Source organism: Hylobates moloch, unplaced genomic scaffold, assembly GCF_009828535.3.
Source record: "Hylobates moloch isolate HMO894 unplaced genomic scaffold, HMol_V3 SCAFFOLD_5, whole genome shotgun sequence".
Classification (NCBI taxonomy): Eukaryota; Metazoa; Chordata; class Mammalia; order Primates; family Hylobatidae; genus Hylobates; species Hylobates moloch.
In genome coordinates this window covers 67961290-67982119 of record NW_026652280.1, presented here as the reverse complement: position 1 = coordinate 67982119, position 20830 = coordinate 67961290, and the positions used below count along the sequence as shown (strand labels likewise).

The following is a 20830-nucleotide window of genomic DNA, read 5'->3' as shown; positions in this document are numbered from 1 at the left end:
CAGAAGTCAAAGCATCAGAAATACAGAAAAAGGCACAGCTAATACACAGGTTAACCAACAAAACTCCAGTTAACTTGCCTTAGAAAATGACTCATTGTTATGAATAAAAGATTTAAGAATCACTTAAAAATCCCTTCTCCCTTGCAGCTACGTAAGATACAGGTCTGTGCCACAAAATGAGTTAAAAAAAAACCTATGTGATATCATGTTGAAAGAAAACAGCACAAGAGTATATGGAATATGTTCTCCTGTGCAATATGGTGATAAGTGTAACTATTCATAACTGCTATTTGTTATGTCTTCTATAAAACTGTCCTTCAAGGCGTATTTGAACAAAGGGTTTCTTTTCTTTCAAAAGAAATATTTTTGATAGTCTTGAAATTTCTGTATTACCAAAGAGTAGAAATACTCTATCAAATTCAAGAGAGGCTCATTAGCACATCCTAGGCCCATAACTCTGTTAGGTTTATTACCTTAAAATATTTCTAGAGTCTTTTTCATTTAACATTATTTTCCCAATAACTGGCAACAGCCATCACACATAATAATGAAAGCATCAATGGTAAGAATGATCTTCTATTAATTCTGCTATTAAACAATGTATTGATAGCCTCTGTCATCTCAGTAAGATAGAGAAGATGGTAAAAAATGTATCCAGAAAACAAGAATATATACACACACGTGCAAATACATACACAGAAAACTTGGGAACAATATCAAGGCATACCTTGGAGATATGGCAGATTCAGTTCCAGACCTCCATGATAAAGCAATTATAATGACAAAACAAGTCACACAAATTTTTTGGTTTCCCAGTACAAAAATTATGTTTACACTATGATGCAGTCTAGTAAGCGTGCAATACTATTATGCCTAAAATACATATATACCTATTTTAATTTTAAAGTACTAAATATACTAAAATATGCTAAAGATTGCACAGGCCATCGGTGAGTTGTAATCTTTTTGCTGGTGGAGGGTCTTGCCTTAGGTTGATGGCTGTTTGCTGATCAGGACAGTAGTTTTTGATGGTTGGGGTGGCTATTACAATTTCTTAAGACAACAATGAAGTTTGCCATGTGAATTGACTTTCTCTCACAAGAGATCTCTCTGCAGCATGCAATGCTGCTGACGGCACTTACCCACAGAACTTCTTTTCAAACTGGAGTCAATCTTATTTAACTCTGCTGCTGTTTTATCAACTAAGTTTATGTAATATACTAAATCCTTTGCTGTCATTTCAACAATGTTTATAGCATCTTCACCAAGAGTAGATTCCATCTCAAGAAATACTTTATTTGCTCATCCATAAGAAAGATGAGCTATTTTTCTCTTCTGCCAATGAAATGGAGCTTCAAAGACAAATGTTTTGCTTATAAGATTGTTTTAAAAGTAGGTTTCAAGTTTGATCATGAGATTTCAGCAATTCAGTCACATCTTCAGGCTCCACTTAATTCTCATTCTCTTGCTTTTTCCAATCCCATCTACGGTTAGTTACTCCACTAAAGTCTTGAACCTCTCAGTCATCCATGACTGTTAGAATCAACTTTTCCAAACTCTGGTTAATATTGGTATTCTGACTTCCTCTCAAGAATCACAAATGTTTTTAATGGCATCTAAAATGGTTAATCCTTTCAAGATGGTTTTCAATTTACTTTGCCCAAATCCATCAGAGGAATCACTCTCTATGGCAGCTACAGCCTTACAAAGCATATTTCTTTAATAAGACTTGTTTAAAAAGTTAAAATTATTCCTTGACCTATGGGCTGCAGAATGGATTGCATGTCAGCAGCCATGAAAACAACATTATCCTCTTTGTATGTCTCTGTCAGAGCTCTTGGGTGACAGCTCATTGACATGTCGTCAATGAGCAGTAATATTTTGAAAATAATCCTTTTTTCTTAGTCTCAACAGTAGGCTTAAGCTATTCAGGAAACCACGCTGTGAACAGATGTGTTGTCATCAGGCACTGTTTTTCCATTGATAAGGTACAGGCAGAGTAGATTTCACATAATTCTTACATGTCTTGGCGTTTTTGCAATGGAAAATGAGCACTGGCTTTAACTTAATAGTTGTCAGCTGCATTTGTCCCTAACAAGACAGTCAGCCTGTCCTCTGAAGCTTTGAAGCCAGGGATTGACTTCTCCTCTCTAGCTTTCAAAGTCCTAGATGGTATCTTTTTCCAGTAGAAGGCTATTTCATCTATACTGAAATCTGTAGTTTAGTGTAGCCATTTTCATCAAAGATCATACCTAGATCTTCTGGATAACTTGCTGTAGCTTCCACATTAGCACTTGGTGCTTCACCTTGCACTTTTATGTTATGGAGACAGCTTCTTTCCTTAAACCTCATGAACCAACTTATGCTAGCTTCAGACTTTTCTTCTGCAGCTTCCAAACCTCTCTCAGGCTTCACAGAATTGAGGAAAGGACCTTGCTCTGGATTGAACTTTGGTTTAAGAGGATGTTGTAGCTGGTTTCATCTTCTATCTAGACCACTCCAAACTTCCTCCATATCAGCAATAAGACTGTTTTGCTTTCTTACGGTGTGTTCACTTTAACAGCACTTTTAATGTTCTTCAAGAACTTTTCCTTGGCATTCCTCTCTTGGTTAACTGGCACAAGAGGCCTAGCTTTTGACCTCTCTCAGCTTTTGACATACCTTCCTCACTAAGCTTAATCATTTAGAGCTTTCGACTTAAAATGAGAGACATTCCACTCTTCACTTGAATACTTACAGACCACTGAAACACAACAATTTCAAATTGTTTCAGGAAATAGGAAGGCCCAAGGAGGGACAGAGTTGGGAGAAGAGCCAGTAAGTGGAGCAGTAGAACACATACAACACTAAGCTTGCCATCTTTTCTGCATACAGTTTGTGGTGCCCACAAAACAATTACAATAGTAACAAAGATCACTAATCATCATCATGATAATGAAAAAGTTGGAAATATGAGAATTATCAAGATGTGACACAGAGACAAGTGAGTACATGCTGTTGGAAAAATGTTGCCAATGAACTTGCTCAACACAGGGTTACCACTAACCTTCAATTTGTAAAAAGCACAATTATCTGCAAAGCACAATAAAGTGAAGTGCAATAAAATGAGGTATGCCTGTAAACCAAAATGTTAATAGCTATCCGTAGGTGGTGCCATTACAGCTGTGTTGGGACATAATTCTCCATGTCTCTCTTGCATTTTTGCACATCTTGCAAGCAGACACACTAATTTCCTTTGTCCTGGACTATCTTTTCATGGGTATTTGCATGATAAACAGCCTCGAAAGACAGAGGTAGTGTCTCCCTCTAAAGCAAAGGACATACCTGTTTGCTGTCCAGTGTAATAATGTCTCCTCCTAGGGAAAAGTTCAGGCAGACTTACTGCCCATCATAAAAGATTTGGGGTTCCTACCCTGTAATACAACCCGCTGCATATGCAGTTGTCATCTGCCCATCACTGCATCCCCCACGTGAGAAGTGAGGCTCAGGGAATAGGCACAAACAATGATACTCCGGCTACTGCTATTGCTGAGTAGCAAATATTCCGTCATCACTGACCTAGGAGTTGTGTCTTCTGCCAGCATCCATGAAGCTAATTAGCTTACAAGTAGGGTAAAATCTCAGAACCTTCACAGTTGTTAACAAGGTAATTGGTAATTCCTATTTTCATTATTCTTATGGGTATTTTCTAATTTTTCACAACAAACATGTATTATAATACTTGGATAATAAAAGAAAAAATTCTCAATAGTCACTTGGAGAGGAAATAATGAATGTCTGAACTACAGTGATGATGAAAAGGATACGACAGAACTATTCAGGTGGTTAAAATAATTAATATCCCCTCTCTCACATTTTATGAATTTAATCAGGTTTTAGATTATCTTAACAAATTTTATAAAAGATTCTGCTTTGCAAATTTTAAATACTGATTTATAGCTAAAAGAGTAGTGGAGAAATTTCTAAACTAAACTAGAATCAATGGGGGGAAAAGACCACAGATGAGCAGTGAAAGGTGTGAACATTCTTGTCAAAATCCTAACTATTTTAATATTTAATGAGAGGACTTTACATAAAAATTAAATTGCTATAAAATACAATTATTTAAGTTATGCTCTACTTAAATGAATTTAAGGAGTGAAATTTTGGTTTATTTTATTAATTTAGGACCTCATAACGCAATATTCTGTCATATTAAACTGTAAATGGGGTCTCTACTTATGTAAGCGAACTGTTAAAAAAAAAAATCAAAAATGAATAGAGATAGACAGGGTCCTGCTCTCTTGCCCAGGCTGGAATGTAGTGGCACAAGCATAGCTCTCTGTAGCTTAAAGCAATCCTACTTCAGCCTCCCCAGTAGCTAGGAACACAGCTGTATATCAATATATCCAGCTAATTTTTTTTTGGTAGAGATGGGGGTTTTGCCCAGGCTAGTCTTGAACTCCTGGCCTCAAGCAATTCTCCTGCCTTGGTCTCCCCAAAGCACACATTATAGGCATGAGCCACCATGCCCAGCCTCATTTCTAAAAATGTTATGGAGAAAAACAACTTAGCAGAACCCAGTTGACTTCAATGCCACTCACTATGAAAAGACAATCAGCCGGGCGCAGTGGCTCACACCTGTAATCCCAGCACTTTGGGAGGCCGAGGTGGGTGGATCACGAGGTCGGGAGATCGAGACCATCCTGGCTAACGCAGTGAAACCCCGTCTTTACTAAAAATACAAAAAATTAGCTGGGCACGGTGGCAGGCGCCTGTAGTCCCAGCAACTCGGGAGGCTGAGGCAGGAGAATGGCGTGAACCCGGGAGGCGGAGCTTGCAGTGAGCCGAGATGGCACCACTGCACTCCAGCCTGGGCGACAGAGCAAGACTCCGTCTCAAAAAAAAAAAAAAAAAAAAAAATCACACTTTTAGGAGGACAATATTCAGGCACTACTTATTTAGTGACAACTTTCAAAAGATACATGAAAAGTACACAGGAACAATGAAAGCTTCATTGAGTTTAGCTTTATAAATTCAAATCCAAAAAGTGGCATCAAACAGCCCAGATGAATTTCCACAAATGTAACCTTCACTATACTTAAACATGCAGAAATAAAAGTTATAATGCTTTCTTCAAATCTAACATTGTATTCTGTCCCCACATCTCCACACAAACTACTTTCATCAAGGTCATTTAAAATGTTTCAATGGCCTCATCTTTCCTCTTAACCTCTCTGTTGCATTTGGCAATGCAGACTCTCTCCTCCCTTTAGCCATTCTCTGTGGAACCTCCCTTGGTTCTCTCTCTGTCCTCCTCTTTCCTTGTCTCTTTACTCCTCCTAAAATATTTGAATTCCTCAGGGTCTATCCTCCTCCATTCTTGTGCCACTTTATACACTCTTTGTACACCCTTTTCCATACTTACTTTCTACAAATCCTCATGTTTATTTCCAATCTAGACTTGTTTTGAGTTCTTACACTCATATGTAACTGCCTAATAAACATTTCTACTTGAATGTTCCCAAGGCCAACTCAGTTCAGCAAGTACAAAGCAAACTTATTCAAAACAACCTGTTCTTTCTCTTGAATTTCCTTTCAGGAAATGGCCCAATCATTAACCTAGTAATGGAAACAAACCTCAGAATGGACCCAGACTATTTTTTCTCCATACACAAGTTTAATTCATTCAACAGCTTTTCGATCTGCCAACTTCTCTTCATCCCAAAAGCCACTGCCCACACTGCCTCCTTATATTTTATTAAACAGCACTCTGACTGGTTCTTTCTATGACCCTTCCCTCCTGACTCACCAACTACAGAATAAGTTCCAAGATCCTTCACAAGGCACACAAGGCTATAATGAACTGCTCCTTGTCTAGTGCTGGACTCACCTCCTATCCTCCATCCTTCATAGGCTATATCCCAACTCAAGTTTGTTTTTCATTTGCTGTTTCTTTCACTTATACTACCCTTTACTTTCACTTTCCTTCTGGTCAAATACGGATTCATCCTTGAGAACCCAGATTAAGTACCTAATTCTACTATTAGGCTATCGCTGAACCTGTTAAGTAGCATTCTCTCTCCTCTTTTCCTCCCATCACTATACACTCAGTAGTTTCATTAATGAGCTTATTACAGTGGTATAGCAGTTCTCAAATTATGGTCCGTGAGATCAACTGAGGAGATCTGCAAGGTCAGTATCTTCATAATAACATTTAAGATGTTATTTTTATCTTTCTCATTCTCTCAGTGGGGTGAAACTTCTAAAATTGATTGTGGTTGTGACTATACAACTCTGTAAATATAAAAACAATTGAATTGTATACTTTAAATGTATGGTATGTGAATTATATCTCAATAAAGCTACTTATTAAAAATGGCAAAATCAGCCAGGGCGTGGTGGCTCACACTTGTAATCCCAGCACTTTGGGAGGCTGAGGCAGGTGGCTCACTTGAGGCCAGGAGTTTGAGACTAGACTGGGCGACATGATGAAACCCTATCTCTGGGCATAGTGGTGTGCACCTGTGGTCTCGGCTACTCAGGAGGCTGAGGTGGAAGGATTGCTTGAGCCTGGGAGGTCAAGGCTGCAGCGAGCTGAGATCACACCACTGCACTCTCCAGCCTGGGCAAGAGAGCAAAATTCTGTCTCAAAAAGGAAAAAAAAATGGCAATATCAAGATATTCCTACCTAGATCAAAAAAAGACAGAAACCATGGCTGAAGACTTGCCTTATAGCAAGTACTAAGGAAAATTCTTACACCAGACAGTAACTTAAATCCATAGGAAGAAATTAAGAACACCAAAATCAGTAAATTTGTGGGGAAATCTGAAACTACATAAACATAGATTTCTCTTATTTCTTTAAAAGATAACATTTTGTATCAAACAATTATTCTTTTGTTGGGTTAATAACATATCTAGATGTAATTGATGTTATATAAATAACACAAAGGAAGAAAATGGAGCTATATTGAAGCAAAGCTGCTATATTTTACTAGAATTGAGTCAATATCAACCTGTAAGTAGACTGTGATCAGGATGTGTATTACAATCTCTAGGATCAACATCTAAAATAATAAATCAAAAAAAGTTTAAAAAAATCAGAGAAATTAAAATTGTACACTGAAAAATATTTAAAGCCAAAAATGGCAACATAAAAGAGGTAACAAAAAAGACATGAAATATATAATAAACAGCAAAACTGCACATATAAATTATCATCAGATATAAGTCATAGCAATAATTACATTAAATGTAAGTGGACTAAGTACTGTAATTAAGAAGACTTTGCCAGTGCAATCGGGGGGAAATAAGGAGTGGGGGAATAAAGGTAATCAAGCAAAAAAAGAAATATCCAGACTGGAAAAGAAGTAAAATTATCTTTATTCACAGATAATATGATTCCATATGTAGAAAGTCCTAAGGAATTACAAATTGTTAGAACTAATAATTGAGTAAGATCACAGGATACAAAGATAACTACATCAAAAATCAATTATATTTCTGTACTAGCAATAAAGAACCCAAAATAAAATTATCCATAGTAGCACTGAGAGAATAAGACACTTACAAATAATTTAACAATAGAATGCAACACTTTTACACTGAAAACTACAAAGCACTACTGAGACAAACTGAAGATCTAAGTAAATGAAGAGATATTCCATGTTCATGATTGGAAGACAATATTAAGATGGCAATACAACTCAAAAGTGATCTACAGATTCAATGAAAAAATTCAATAAAATTCCTTCAAAATCCCAGCAGGTATTTTTGTAGAAACTGACAAGCTGATCCTAAAATTTATATGAAATCATGAAGGACTCAAAACGATTCTGAAAAGAATACAGTTTGAAAACTTACACTTCCTGATTTTGAAAGCAGATTTGGGGTTGCCTGGAGGGTTTAGGGTTGCAGTGGAGACTGACTACAAATGGGCGACAAAGACCTTTCCACAATGACAGCAATGTTCTAAAACCTTATTGTGATGATGGTTGCGCAACTCTGTTAGCTAAAAATGTCTGGAAACACCTCAGACATCTTTCCATAAGAAAATGGCTTTTAAAAAGACTTAAAAACGTAAACAGAAAAAATATTCAAAGACAAAGTATAAAACCAGAGATAAGGAGAGACTAGGGATAGCAAGACCAGTTAGGAGACAATTGCAGGAGTCCAAACGAAGGTTCTGAGGGTCTAAATTAAGTAGGGATGAAAAAGGATCAATATAAAAAGAATTACAGGTCACTGACAATGACTAATAATAAAAATTTTTCCCTCTCAATCATTATTTCTTAATTGCACAATCTTAGTAACTGTGTTTTACTTAGTAGTTGTGTGTTCACCTTAGGGAATGATAATCACTTCCCCAGGAATCCAATTTACTTCTAAAGGGCATAAACGGTTTGGATTTATCTGGCATCCATATTGGTTTTTATCTTGTGAGAAATTACTAAAAATACTTAATTGGGAGTCTTTTTCCCAGTTCGAAAAGTCAACAAATCTTTAATATAATCATATACCTTTCTTCCATATGGTTTCTCTACCATATTGCTGTCACTGTCAGAATTTTCACTCTGAACTGGTTTTGTGAACCCAGATTTGGGCATTTTATAGCTGTTCAGCTAGCTGCTTCTTTTATCAGTCTTCTCATCCTGGATCTGTAAAGAATGGATATATAAGGGTTATTTGAATACATACACGATAGAACCTACTTGAAGTTTATGCACCACAATTAGTCCAATTTGTTTTCTCTCTGTCTTTATAAGATACCTTATTTTCTCAGAGAGGCTATCCTAAGCTAAAATAAGTTTTCACCTTATCTTAGCTTCTGGTTCTCTTAGTCAAGTCCACTCAGCTTGTCACCGAAAAGAGAATTACTTTTATAAATTTCTTCCCATATTCTTGAGACAAGTAACATCTCTAGCTTTGGGTAAGCAGAAGCAGTGAAAGTGGAACCAGTGACAAAACGTTTCTCTTTTCAGTAGGAATCCATAATGCGAGCTCCTAATCGATGCCCTTGTCGTTTCGTGTTGGTTTGGAAGTCATTTCTGAAGACCCAACCAAGAACCTGTTAGGTTTGATCAGTAATTTTACAACACCTAATTCCCTACATTAAATCCTTCCCATTTAGAATCCCTAGAGTAGTTTATTTTCTTTACTGAACATCCTCAGCCATTCAGTCACTTTATCAAACCACTCACTGATATACTTCTATTGTACTGTAATCACCACTGTATACATTATTTTATTTCCAATTTGTTCAGCCTTCTCTTTCCTATTCTACAAACTTAATAGGTCAAAGATTCTCCCAAGAGCTTATGATTATGACAAGTTTATGTCTGAACGATCCAGAAAAAAATTCCAAGGGGTTTTACATGTTAAAGAGGAACCTACGAGGCTACACTATGTTGCTGTCAGATAATCTATTACCTACATGTGGCAATTTTAAATTAATTAAAATGAAATTAAACTAGCCACTGTACTATACAGCATAGATATACATTTATGTAATCACAGAAAGGTCTACTGCACAGCACTGGGCTAGATTGAGGCTGCTGGCCAAGGGGAGCATTACTTGGGCTACAACAAGAAGCAGAATGACTGACAAGATTACTTTGAACTTTCATGCTATAAATCTCCTACAGATAGATATCATAGATCTAAGTTAGCTGTCATTCTAGTACCTATGTAAATTATTAAAACTCAGACACCTTGAACAGAGTATTAGTAAAATCTGCTGTCCCATTGGTGCTTTAACATTTCTTTTGTTTTGACAGAAACAAAACCAAAAATCCCTTAAATAAACTGAGCTAATTTGTAAATTATCAAAACCATATTAATCTGGAAATAATTAAATTAGAATACATTACAACACAAAAAACTACCAAAGAAAAATGGTTCAAATCTTTCATTTTATGGAGGAGGAAACAAACTTGAAGAAATTAAGAAACTCTTTTGACATTACACTCAAGAAGCAGAACTTACCTTGGGGCCATTTAACCATTTCATTAACATATAAACAATTATTTAAACATAGCACTGTCCTCAAAGCTAGCCACTGGTAAAGCTTATGGAGTTAAAGTTATGAGCCACATAAAAACAAAAAGACTGGCTCAAAAGCAAAACTGAGCTATATAATACATATAAACATCAGCCTAAGTGAGACTATGAAGATAAAACAATGTCTCCTTTGTAGATGAAGCAAAGCACGTTATTAGTGAACTAAAGGAGTGTCAAATATTTTTTGAGAAAATTCTACAGGGCAATATTATATTAAATAGATTCTATGTAAGGAAAAGCTTACATCATTTTTCAATAACTATTTAGAAAAATGCCAGCAGTAACAATAAAAATCACGATTCCAAAAATATTCCTTCAATCAACTAATATTAAGCATTTAATATTGAGTTAGCTTCTGGGTGCAAGATGTATACTGTAATCCCTAAAGCAATCACTATATAAGAACTATACAAAAAGTAACACAAATCACACTAGGTAAATTAAAATGGAATATTAAAAAATGTACAAAGAATCCAATGAAAGGCAGGAAAAGAAAAATTGAGCAATGAAAAACAGAAAGAACAAAATTATAAAATGATACAGACCTAACCCCAAATATTAATAATAATGTAAAACACAAATGGCTTAAACACACCAAAAGACAGAGAATGCCAGAAAGTGGGAAAAAACCCAACAAGAAGTTCGCTTCAAATATCATAATAGGTAGGGTAAAATAAAAGAATGGAAAAAGAACCCATGGAAGTACTTGAGTTTCCAAGTGCTTAGAAAGAAAGCAAGCCTGAGTGGCTATATTAACAACATCAACAAAACAGACTTCAGAATGAAGAGGGACATTATATACGACATATTGATAAAGGGGTCAATACAGTAAGACAATATACCAATCTGACATATGTATACAACCAACAACAGAGCTTCAAAATACATGAAACAAAAACTGCCAACTGATAGACAAAATAGACAAATTCATAATTACAGCTGGAGGCTTCAACTATTATACTTCTTATTGACAGAACATCAGCAAGGATTATGTAAGAACAGAAAAACGCCGTTAATCAGTTGGTTCTAACTGATGTTTACAGAAATATCTGCTCAACAACAGAATACTCCTTCAAGGGCACACAGAATATTCCCCAAGATAGGCCACATTCTGTGTCATGAAACAAACTTTAACAAATTTAATTAAAACCATATAAAGTTTGCTCGCAGACAATAAAGGAATTAAAGCAGGCCAAGTATGGGAGCTCACACCTGTAATCCCAGCACTTTGGGAGGCCAAGGTGGGCAGACAGCTTGAGCCCAAAAGTTCAAGACCAGCTGAGGTTGACAACATGGCGAAACACCACCTCTACTAAAAATACAAAAATTAGCTGGGCATGGTGGTCCGTGCAGGTGGTCCCAGCTACTCAGGAGGCTGAGGTGGGAGGATTGCTTGAGCCCAGCAGGTCGAGGCTGCAGTGAGCCATGATCACGCCACTGCACTCCAGCCTGGGTGACAGAATGAGGCCCTGCCCCTGCCCCCCTCAAAAAAATCAAACTATGTAATTTAGTGTATTAATTCAAACCATAAAAATATATGATCATCTCAACAGGTAAGAGAAAATGCGTTAGCTAACATTCAATATCCATTAATAACAAACAACTCTCAGCAAACCAGAATTAGAAGGGAACTTGAATACTTTCTCTTCTAAGATCGACGGGCATGGATGCTGAGTTAGCTTTTACCATTCCTATTCAACACTGTACTACTTACTGGTGGTCCTATGTAGTTCAATAAGGGAAGAAAAAAAAGGCATACAGCTTGGAAAGTGGTAAAATAGGCCGTATTTCCAGATACCATGATAATCTATGTAGACAAGCAAAGATATCTACAAAGAAGCTATTAGAACTAATACATGCATATAGGAAGGACACAGAATACATGGTCAATATATAAAAATTATTTCTACATATTAGCAATAAGTAATTAGAAATTAAAATTAAAAATACAACCTACAACAGCATCAGAAATACTAAATTCTTAGGGATAATATAACAAAATATGTGTAAGAATACATGGTGAATATGTGAAAAATTTTTTCTACATACTAGCAATAAGCAATTAGAAATTAAAATTTAAAATATAACCTACGATGGCATCAAAACCACTAAATTCTCAGGGATAAATATAACAAAATGTATATAAGACTATGCAATGACAAATACAAAACACTTTGGAAAGCAGTGAAAAAAAGATCTAAATATATGGAAAGACATGCCATGCTCATGAATCAAAAGATGCAATGTCGTTAAAATGTCAGTCTCTCCAAATTGCTCTATAAATTCAAGGCAATCCTAGTCAAATTTCCAGGATCTATTTTTGTTTTTTTGGAAACTGACAAATTGTTTCTATAATGTATATGAAAATGTTAAGAACCTAGAAAAGTCCAAATAATGTTGGGAAAAAATGTGGTAGACTCACATTACTTGACTTCCATAGTTACTAACAAAGATACAGTAAGCAAGATAGTGTTTACTAATGTAAAGATAGACTTATAGTTTAACGGAACAGAATGGAAAGTCCAGAAACAGATCTACACATAAACATCCAATCCAACAGATTTTCAACAAATCTGTCAATGTAATTCACTGGGAAAAGGATATATTCCTTTCAATAAATGGTCTTGGAAAAACTGTATATCCAAATGCAAAAAAAAAAGAGAGAGAGAGAACCTTGACCCTTACACCTCACTCCACAGAGAAAAATTACCTCAAAATGCATCATAAACCTAAATTTATGAGCTAAAACTACACCACTTCTAGCAGAAAACAGAGTATTTTAGTGGCCTTGTATTAGACAAAGATTTCTTAAATAGGCAATGAAAAGCAGAAATTATGAAAGCAAAAAATGGATAAATTAGACTTCACAAAAACTTCTGTTCTTTAAATTACCGTTAAGGCGTTAAGAAAATGAAAAGCCAGCCATACTGGGAGAAAATACTTGCAAATCACTTCTTTATAAAGGACTTATATCCAGATTATATAATTCTAAAGGACTTATATCCGGAACATATAAATAACTCTTATGAATCAATAAGATAAACAACCCAATTTAAAAGTGAGTAAAAGATTTTAACAGTTCAGCAAATAACATATAATGAATGGCAAATAAGCACAGGAAAAGATGCGCAACCTCATTAGTCACCGGGAAAATTAATAATGAGATGTTCTCACTCGTATGTGAGAGCTAAAAAAAGTTGATCTCACGAAAGTAGAGAGAATGATAGATAACAGAGGCTAGGAAGGGTACGTGTGGAGGGTGGTGGATGAAGAAAGGTTGATTAAAGGGTACAAACATAAATAGAAGAAATAAGTTCTAATGTTTGACAGCACAGTACGGTGACTATAATTAACAATAATAGGTTATATATTTCAAAATAGCTAGTAGACAGGACCTGACATGTTCCCAATGCAGAATTGACAAATACTCAGTGATGAATATCCTAAATAATCTGACTTGATCATTACATGTTTTATGCACAGAACAAAACATCAGATGTACCCCCTAAATATGTACAAATATTATGGGTCAATTAAACGATTAAAATTTTAAAATAATAAAAATGAGATGTCACCCACCAGAATGGTTAAAATTAAAGACTAAGAAGACCAAATGTTGGTGAGAAACTGGAACTCTCGTATGTGGCTGGAGGGTGAGAGGGGACGGGCAATGATGCATAGCGGTAAGGCCACTTGCTAAATGAAAATATTTGGTGTTATCTTCATATGGCTAAGAAGAGTCCTTCATATTCCCTCCATTCTCCGTATAACAATCTTGGTGGCTATTACACTGCTTGCACTTCAATTTCCATGCCCTAAGGGCTGCACAGAGTATATTAATACTTGTTCAGGGCTGCTTTCCTGTTTAAGACAAACAGCTGCAAGCTCTACTGTCGACTTTGTTATCCAATGGCTAAATGATGCAGTTTATAGATTCTATTCTGCCTTCGAAGATGTTTCTTCCCTTAAAATTGGTATGTTCTTGCTCCTTATAGACCAAAGAGTCTATGTATCGAACAGCAACTGACTTCCAGGATTAACATTCTCTAAATGTATGCTATAAGACAGTTTTCCACTCTAATTTACAGCAGTAAAACATATCTTCTTCTAAAACAAAATAACCCAGTATTCTCTTGGTGTTTTTTTTTTTAAATGGCATTACTACTTGGGATCACTCAAGGGATACTAAAAATATATTGTTTAATACCACTGCTATTTCTAAATAATTTTGTTTATAATGAAGGCAAAACATTCTAGTTGCTATTCTGAGGTACCAAGATACACGTACATCAAAAACTCTAGTGTAAACTAAACATCATTTGGGTTAAGAAGATGTACAGATGCCTTTTTTTTTCTTTCTTTTTAAGTATAAGCACCTTAAGAACCGAGTTTGGGCTGGGCACAGAGGTTCACACTGGTAATCCCAGCACTTTGGGAGGCTGCTTGAGCTCAGGAGTTTGAGAGCAGTCTGGGCAACACGGTGAAACCCTGCCTCTACAAAAAATTAAAAAATTAGCTGGCCATGGTGGTATGTGCCTGTAGTCCCAGCTACTGGGGAGGCTGAGGTGGGAGGACTCCATGAGCCTGGGAGGCAGAGGTTGCAGTAAGGTGAGGTTGCACCACTGCACTCTGGCCTGGGCGACAGAGCTACTCCAACCTGGGTAACAGAGCCAGACTCAGTCTCAAAAAAAATAGAACGGTGTTTGTCTGTTTTCTAACACAGTCAAAATTATAACCAAAACTAAAATTTTCTATCATTCAAAGATATTAGGCAAACAAAAATGTTCACCTGTGACTCCTCACAGATAACCAATGTCATTATCTTAGCAACATCACTAAACTAATGCTAAGTTATAATAACAAGACCAGCAGACTCAAAAAACACAACTCAAGACAACAGCAATGATACACAGATAAACATCCTTCTTGAAAGCTGAGGTAACTGCAATACAACAAGTCTTGTTTGACAGACTTCTTAGTACAATAACTAAATTGACTCTTCAGGAAACAAATCGACTCTTCAGGAAACACACAAAAAAAGGTTTTTTTGTTCATAAATTGTCCTTTATCCTAAGGCTAACAATTTGGAGAAAATTTTATCTTAGCAGAGAGCACAAAATCACCTACAGGATGAGGCTGAACTTTGTCAAAAAGAGGTTTTGGCTGGGTGTGGTGGCTCACACCTGTAATTCTAGCACTTTGGGAGGCCAAGGCAGGCAGACTGCCTGAGCTCAGGAGTTTAAGACCAGCCTGGGCAACATGGTGAAACCCCATCTCTACTAAAATACAAAAAATTAGCTGGGCCTAGTGGCACGTGCTTATAGTCCCAGCTACTCACGAGGCTAAGGCTTGAGAACTGCTTGAACCAGCAAGGCAGAATTTGCAGTGAGCCGAGATAGTGCCACTGCACTCCAGCCTGCGTGACAGAGACTGTCTCAAAGAAAAAAAAAAAAAAGAGGAGCCTTTGAAAAATTGATCAAGTGATCAAGAAGGAAAGAAGCCTTGGGACCATTTCTGTAGAGGAAAAACTACTGAACACTGACAAAAGGAGGGAAAATTGGGGAGAAAATCCAGTAACAGAGAAAGACAACTCAGACTATTTACAAGATAGGGCTGACAGAAAAAAACACCTCTAGTTGCCAATGTGGCCTAGAGGACTATGGGGAACAGAAATAATAGAATTTGCATATCTGAATGCTACAGACATGGAGATTGCACACGTATAATACAAGTGAATATCTACAGAAGTGTTCCAACCGCAGAAAGTCTATTTTGAGATCACCTTATAGTCTGGCAGCATTAAGTGAGTTCTAGGCCCTTAGAATCAATGCTTTAAATGCTTTGGTCATACAAAAAATTACGCAGGAGTGGTGACGCACGCCTGTATTCCCAGCTACTCTGGAGGCTTAGGCAGGAGAGTTGCTTGAACCTGGGTGGAGGAGGTTGCAGTGAGTTGAGATCACACCACTGCACTCCAGTCTGGGCAACAGAGCAAGACTCTGTCTCAGGAATGAACAAATTAAATAAATAAATAAATAAATGCTTTGGTCTGTTTGCTCTAGTCACTATCTCCCAACTTAAGTTTGACTTGAAAATTCTTCATAGCAGTTTCACAAAGCACTGGGATTATTCCTCAGTTTCCACCTGTAAGACAAGAAGGGGGCAGGAGGGGCCAAGATGGCCGATTAGAAACAAGATGGCTCTCATAGAGAAGAATGACAACAGCAAGTGAATTCAGCACCTTCAACTGAAATGTCCAGGTTCTCACACTGGGGCTGACTAGTAGGATGGCATGACCCACAGACAACAAAAAAAAGCAAGGTGTGGCAATGGTCCACCCAGGAGCACTGGGGAGCCAAAGGAACCCCACCTCCAGCCAAGGGAAGCGGTCAGTGATTGTGTAACCCCACTCAGGAAATCACACTTCTCCTACGGATCTTTGCAACCATGGATCAGGAGATCCCCTCATGAACCCAGGCCACCAGGGCCTTAGGTCCAATATACAGAGCTGTGTGGAGTCTTGGCAGAGCAGTTGCTTAGGCTCACACGGAAACCCAGGAGTTTTACAGACTCCACCCTTGGGAATCCCAGCAAGTTGAGAAATCCATCCGTACACTCCCCCTAGGAAGAGGGTCGAATCCTGGGAACCAAGCGGCATCATTCTGTGGGCCTCACTTCCATGGCACCTCAACCCACTGGCTTGGAATTCTAGTCAGCCAGTGCAACAGGCTAGAGACTGCCTAAAATGGATGAGTTCCCAGGGGGAGGGGCGGCTGCCATTTCTGCAGTTCAGTTGACCCAGCTGTTCTAGCCTGCTCCCAAGAATCCAGGTGGTCCTGATGAGGAGGAGTCCCTCACAGGGCAGCACAGTTGCTGTGCTAGATTGTGGCCAGACTCCTTTTTTAAGTGGGACCCCAATCCATCCCTCCTCACTAGGTGGGGCCTCCCTGTGGGAATTTCAGCAACTCCAGCTAGGGTTATATGAACAGTACTCTGATCTCTCCCTGGGACAAGCCCCTAGCGGGAGGAGTGGCCAATGTCTCTGCGGTTCAGCTGACTAAGCCTTTCTTGTTTTTTTTGTTTGTTTGTTTTTACTTTAAGTTTTAGAGTACATGAATGACTCAGCCTGGCTCTGGAGAGTCCAGGCAGTCTGGGCAAGGAACGGTTACCCCCAATGCAGCACACCTAATCTACCAAAAAGCAACCAGACTGCTTCTTTAAGCAGGTCCCTGATCCTGTCCCTCCTGACTGGGTGAGACCTCCTAACAGGGATCTCCAGACACCTTCTACAGCAGCGTCCAGGCTGGCAACAGGTCAGTACTGCACCCCCCTACCCGCCCCCCGCCCGACCACCCCACCGGGATGGAGCTCCCAGGGGAAGGAGCAGGCTGCCATCTTAGTTGTTTCACAGCCTTCACTGGTCATATACCTACAGGTAAGGGAAAGACCAAGGCAACTAGGGTCTGGAGTGATCCCCCAGCAAACTACAGCAGCCCTATAGAAAAGTGCAGACTGTTAAAAGAAAAACAGAAAACAACAACAGCATCAACAAAAAAGACACCATAAAAACCCCATTTAAAGGTCAGCAACTGGCCAGGCATGGTGGCTCATGCCTGTAATCTCAGCACTTTGGAAGGCCGAGGAGGGCGGATCACCTGAGATCAGAAGTTTGAGACCAGCCTGGCCAACATGGTGAAGCCCCGTCTCTACTAAAAATACAAAAATTAGCCGGGCATGGTGGCAGGCGCCTGTCATCCCAGCTACTCTGGAGGCTGAGGCATGAGAATGGCTTGAACCCGGGAGGTGGAGGTTGCAGTGAGCCAAGATTGTGCCACTGCACTCCAGCCTGGGCGACAGAGCTAAACTCAGTCTCAAAAAAAAAAAAAAAAAAAAAACCACAGCAACCTCGTCTGGGCAGAGTGGCTCACGCCTATAATCCCAACACTTTGGGAGACTGAAATGGGCAGATCACGAGGTTGAGGCTGCAGTAAGCCGAGATCGTGCCACTGTACTCTAGCCTGGGCAACAGGGCGAGACTCCGTCTTAAAAAACAAACAAACAAACAAGAAGATCAGCAACCTCAAAAATCAAAGGTAGATAAGCCCACAAAGATGAGAAATAACGCAAAAAACACTGAAAACTCAGAAAGCCAGAGTGTCTCTTCTCTAAATGACCCCAACACCTCTTCAGCAAGGGCACAGAACTGGGCTGAGGCTGAGATGGCTGAACTGATAGAAGTAGGCTTCCGAAGGTGGGTGATAATGAACTTGGCTGAGCTAAAGGAGCATGTTGCAACCCAATGCAAAGAAGCTAAGAATCATGATAAAATGGAGGAGCTTCTAAACAGTATAGCCAGTTTAGAGAGGAGCATAACTGACCTGATGGAACTGAGAAACACAACATGAGAAATTCACAATGCAAACACAAGTATCAATAGCAGAATAGACCAAGCAGAGAAAAGAATCTCCGGGCTTGAAAACTGTCTTTCTGAAATAAGATAGGCAGACAAGAATAGAGAAAAAAGAATGAAAAGGAATGAACAAAACCTCGAGAAATATGGGACTATGTAAAAAGACCAAACCTAGGACTGGGGTGCCTGAAAGAGATGAGAAGAATGGAACCAAATTGGAAAACATACTTCAGGATATCATCCAGGAGAACTTCCCCAACCTAGCAAGAAGGGCCAACATTCAAATTCAGGAAATCTAGAGAACCCCAGTAAGAAGATCAATCCCAAGACACATAATCACCAGATTCTCCAAGGTCAAAATGAAAGAAAAAATGTTAAGGGCAGCCAGAGAGAAAGGCCAGGCCACCTACAAAGGGAAACACATCAGACTAACAGCAGACCTCTCAGTGGAAACCCTACTAGCCAAAAAAGATTGGGGACCAATATTCAACATTCTTTTTTTTTTTTTTTTTTCTGAGGTGGAGCTTCATTTCACTCTTCCTGCCCAGCATAGAGTACAATGGTGCGATCCCAGCTCACTGCAACCTCCACCTCCTGGGTTCAAGTGATTCTCCTGCCTCAGCCTCCCAAGTAGCTGGGATTACAGGTGTATGCCACCACACCCAGCCAATTTTTGTATTTTTAGTAGAGATGGGGTTTTGCCATGTTGGCCGGGCTGGTCTCAAACTCCTGACCTCAGGTGATCTACCCACCTCGGCCTCCCAAAGTGATGGGATTACAGGCGTGAGTCACTGCACCTGGCCTCAACATTCTTAAAGAATTTCCAACCCAGAATTTCATATCCAGCCAAACTAAGCTTAATAAGCAAAGGAGAAATAAGATTCTTTTCAGACAAGCAAATGCTGAGGGTATTCATCACTGTCTTGAAAGAGCTCCTGAAAGCAGCACTAAATACGGAAAGGAAAAACTTTCCTTTTCACTGCCAGCCACTACAAAACACACTGAAGTACACAGACGAGTGACACTATGAAGCAACCACATAAACAAGTCTAACAAATAACCAGCTAGCATCATGATGACGGGATCAAATTCACACATAACAATATTCACCTTAAATGTAAATGGGCTAAATGCCCCAATTAAAAGACACAGAATGGCAAAATGTATAGAGTCAAGACCCATCAGTATGCTGTCTTCAAGAAATCCATTTCACATGCAAAGACACACATAGGCTCAAAATAAAGGGATGGTGGAAAACTTACCAAGTAATGGAAAACAGAAAAAAGCAGGAGTTGCAATCCTAGTTTCTGACAAAATAGACTTTAAAACAACAAAGATCAAAAAAAGATGAAGGGCATCACATAATGGTAAAAGGTTCAATTCAACCAGAAGAGCTAACTATCTTAAATACATATGCAACCAATACAGGAGCACCTAGATTCATAAAGCAAGTTCTTAAAGACCTACAAAGAGACTCAGACTCACACATAATAACAGTGGGAGACTTTAATACCCCACTGACAATATTAGACAAATCATAGAGACAGAAAATTAACAAAGATACTCAGGACCTAAATTCAGCTCTGGATCAAGCAGACCTGACAGATATCTACAGAACTCTCCGCTCGAAAACAACAGATAATATATTCTTCCCATTGCCACATGGCACTTACTCTAAATTTGATTACATAATCACAATTATTAATAAAACACTCCTGAGCAAATGCAAAAGGACTGAAATTATAACAAACTCTCTTAGAACACAGCACAATCAAATTAGAACTCAAGACTAAGAAATTCACTCAAAACCACATAACTACATGTAAACTGAACAACCTGCTCCTGAATGACTCCTGCGCGAATAAAATTAAGGCAGAAATCAAGAAGTTCTTGGAAACTAATGCAAAGAAACAACGTACTAGAATCTCTGGGATGCAGCTAAAACAGTGTTAAGAAGGAAATTTATAGCACCAAATGCCCACATCAAAAAGCTAGGAAGATACCAAATTAACAACCTAATGTCACAACTAAAAGAGAACGAAGAGCAAACAAACACCAAAGCTAGCAGAAGGCAAGAAATAACCAAGATCAGAGCTGAACTGAAGGAGACACAGACACAAAAAAATCAAGTTGGTTTCATCCCTAGCATGCAAGGTTGGTTCAACATACACAAATCAATAAATGTAATTCATCACATAAACAGAACTAAAGACAGAAACCACATGATTATCTCAACAGATGCAGAAAAGGCCTTCATAAAATTCAACATCCCTTCATGTTAAAAACTCTCAATAAACTAGGTACTGAAGGAACACACCTCAAAATAATAAGAGCCATATATGACAAACCCACAGCTATTATCATACTAAATGGCAAAAG

At 38.3% G+C, this 20830-nt stretch overlaps 1 protein-coding gene across 9 annotated transcripts in view; it reads right to left on the bottom strand.

The window, feature by feature from the left end:
* Positions 1-20830, bottom strand: part of ANKRD12 (ankyrin repeat domain 12) — a 149083-nt gene that overhangs the window by 96346 nt on the left and 31907 nt on the right. For 8 of the 9 annotated variants that reach the window (XR_009213517.1, XM_058438653.1, XM_032152799.2 and 5 more), the window contains exon 2: positions 8502-8639. The exons of the other annotated variant lie outside the window; for it this stretch is intronic. Coding sequence is in view for 7 of the 8 variants with exons in the window: in XM_058438653.1 (XP_058294636.1) it covers positions 8502-8588 (87 nt within the window). In the remaining variant the exon portion in view is untranslated. The remainder of the gene's footprint in view (positions 1-8501; positions 8640-20830) is intronic. 9 annotated transcript variants of the gene reach the window in all.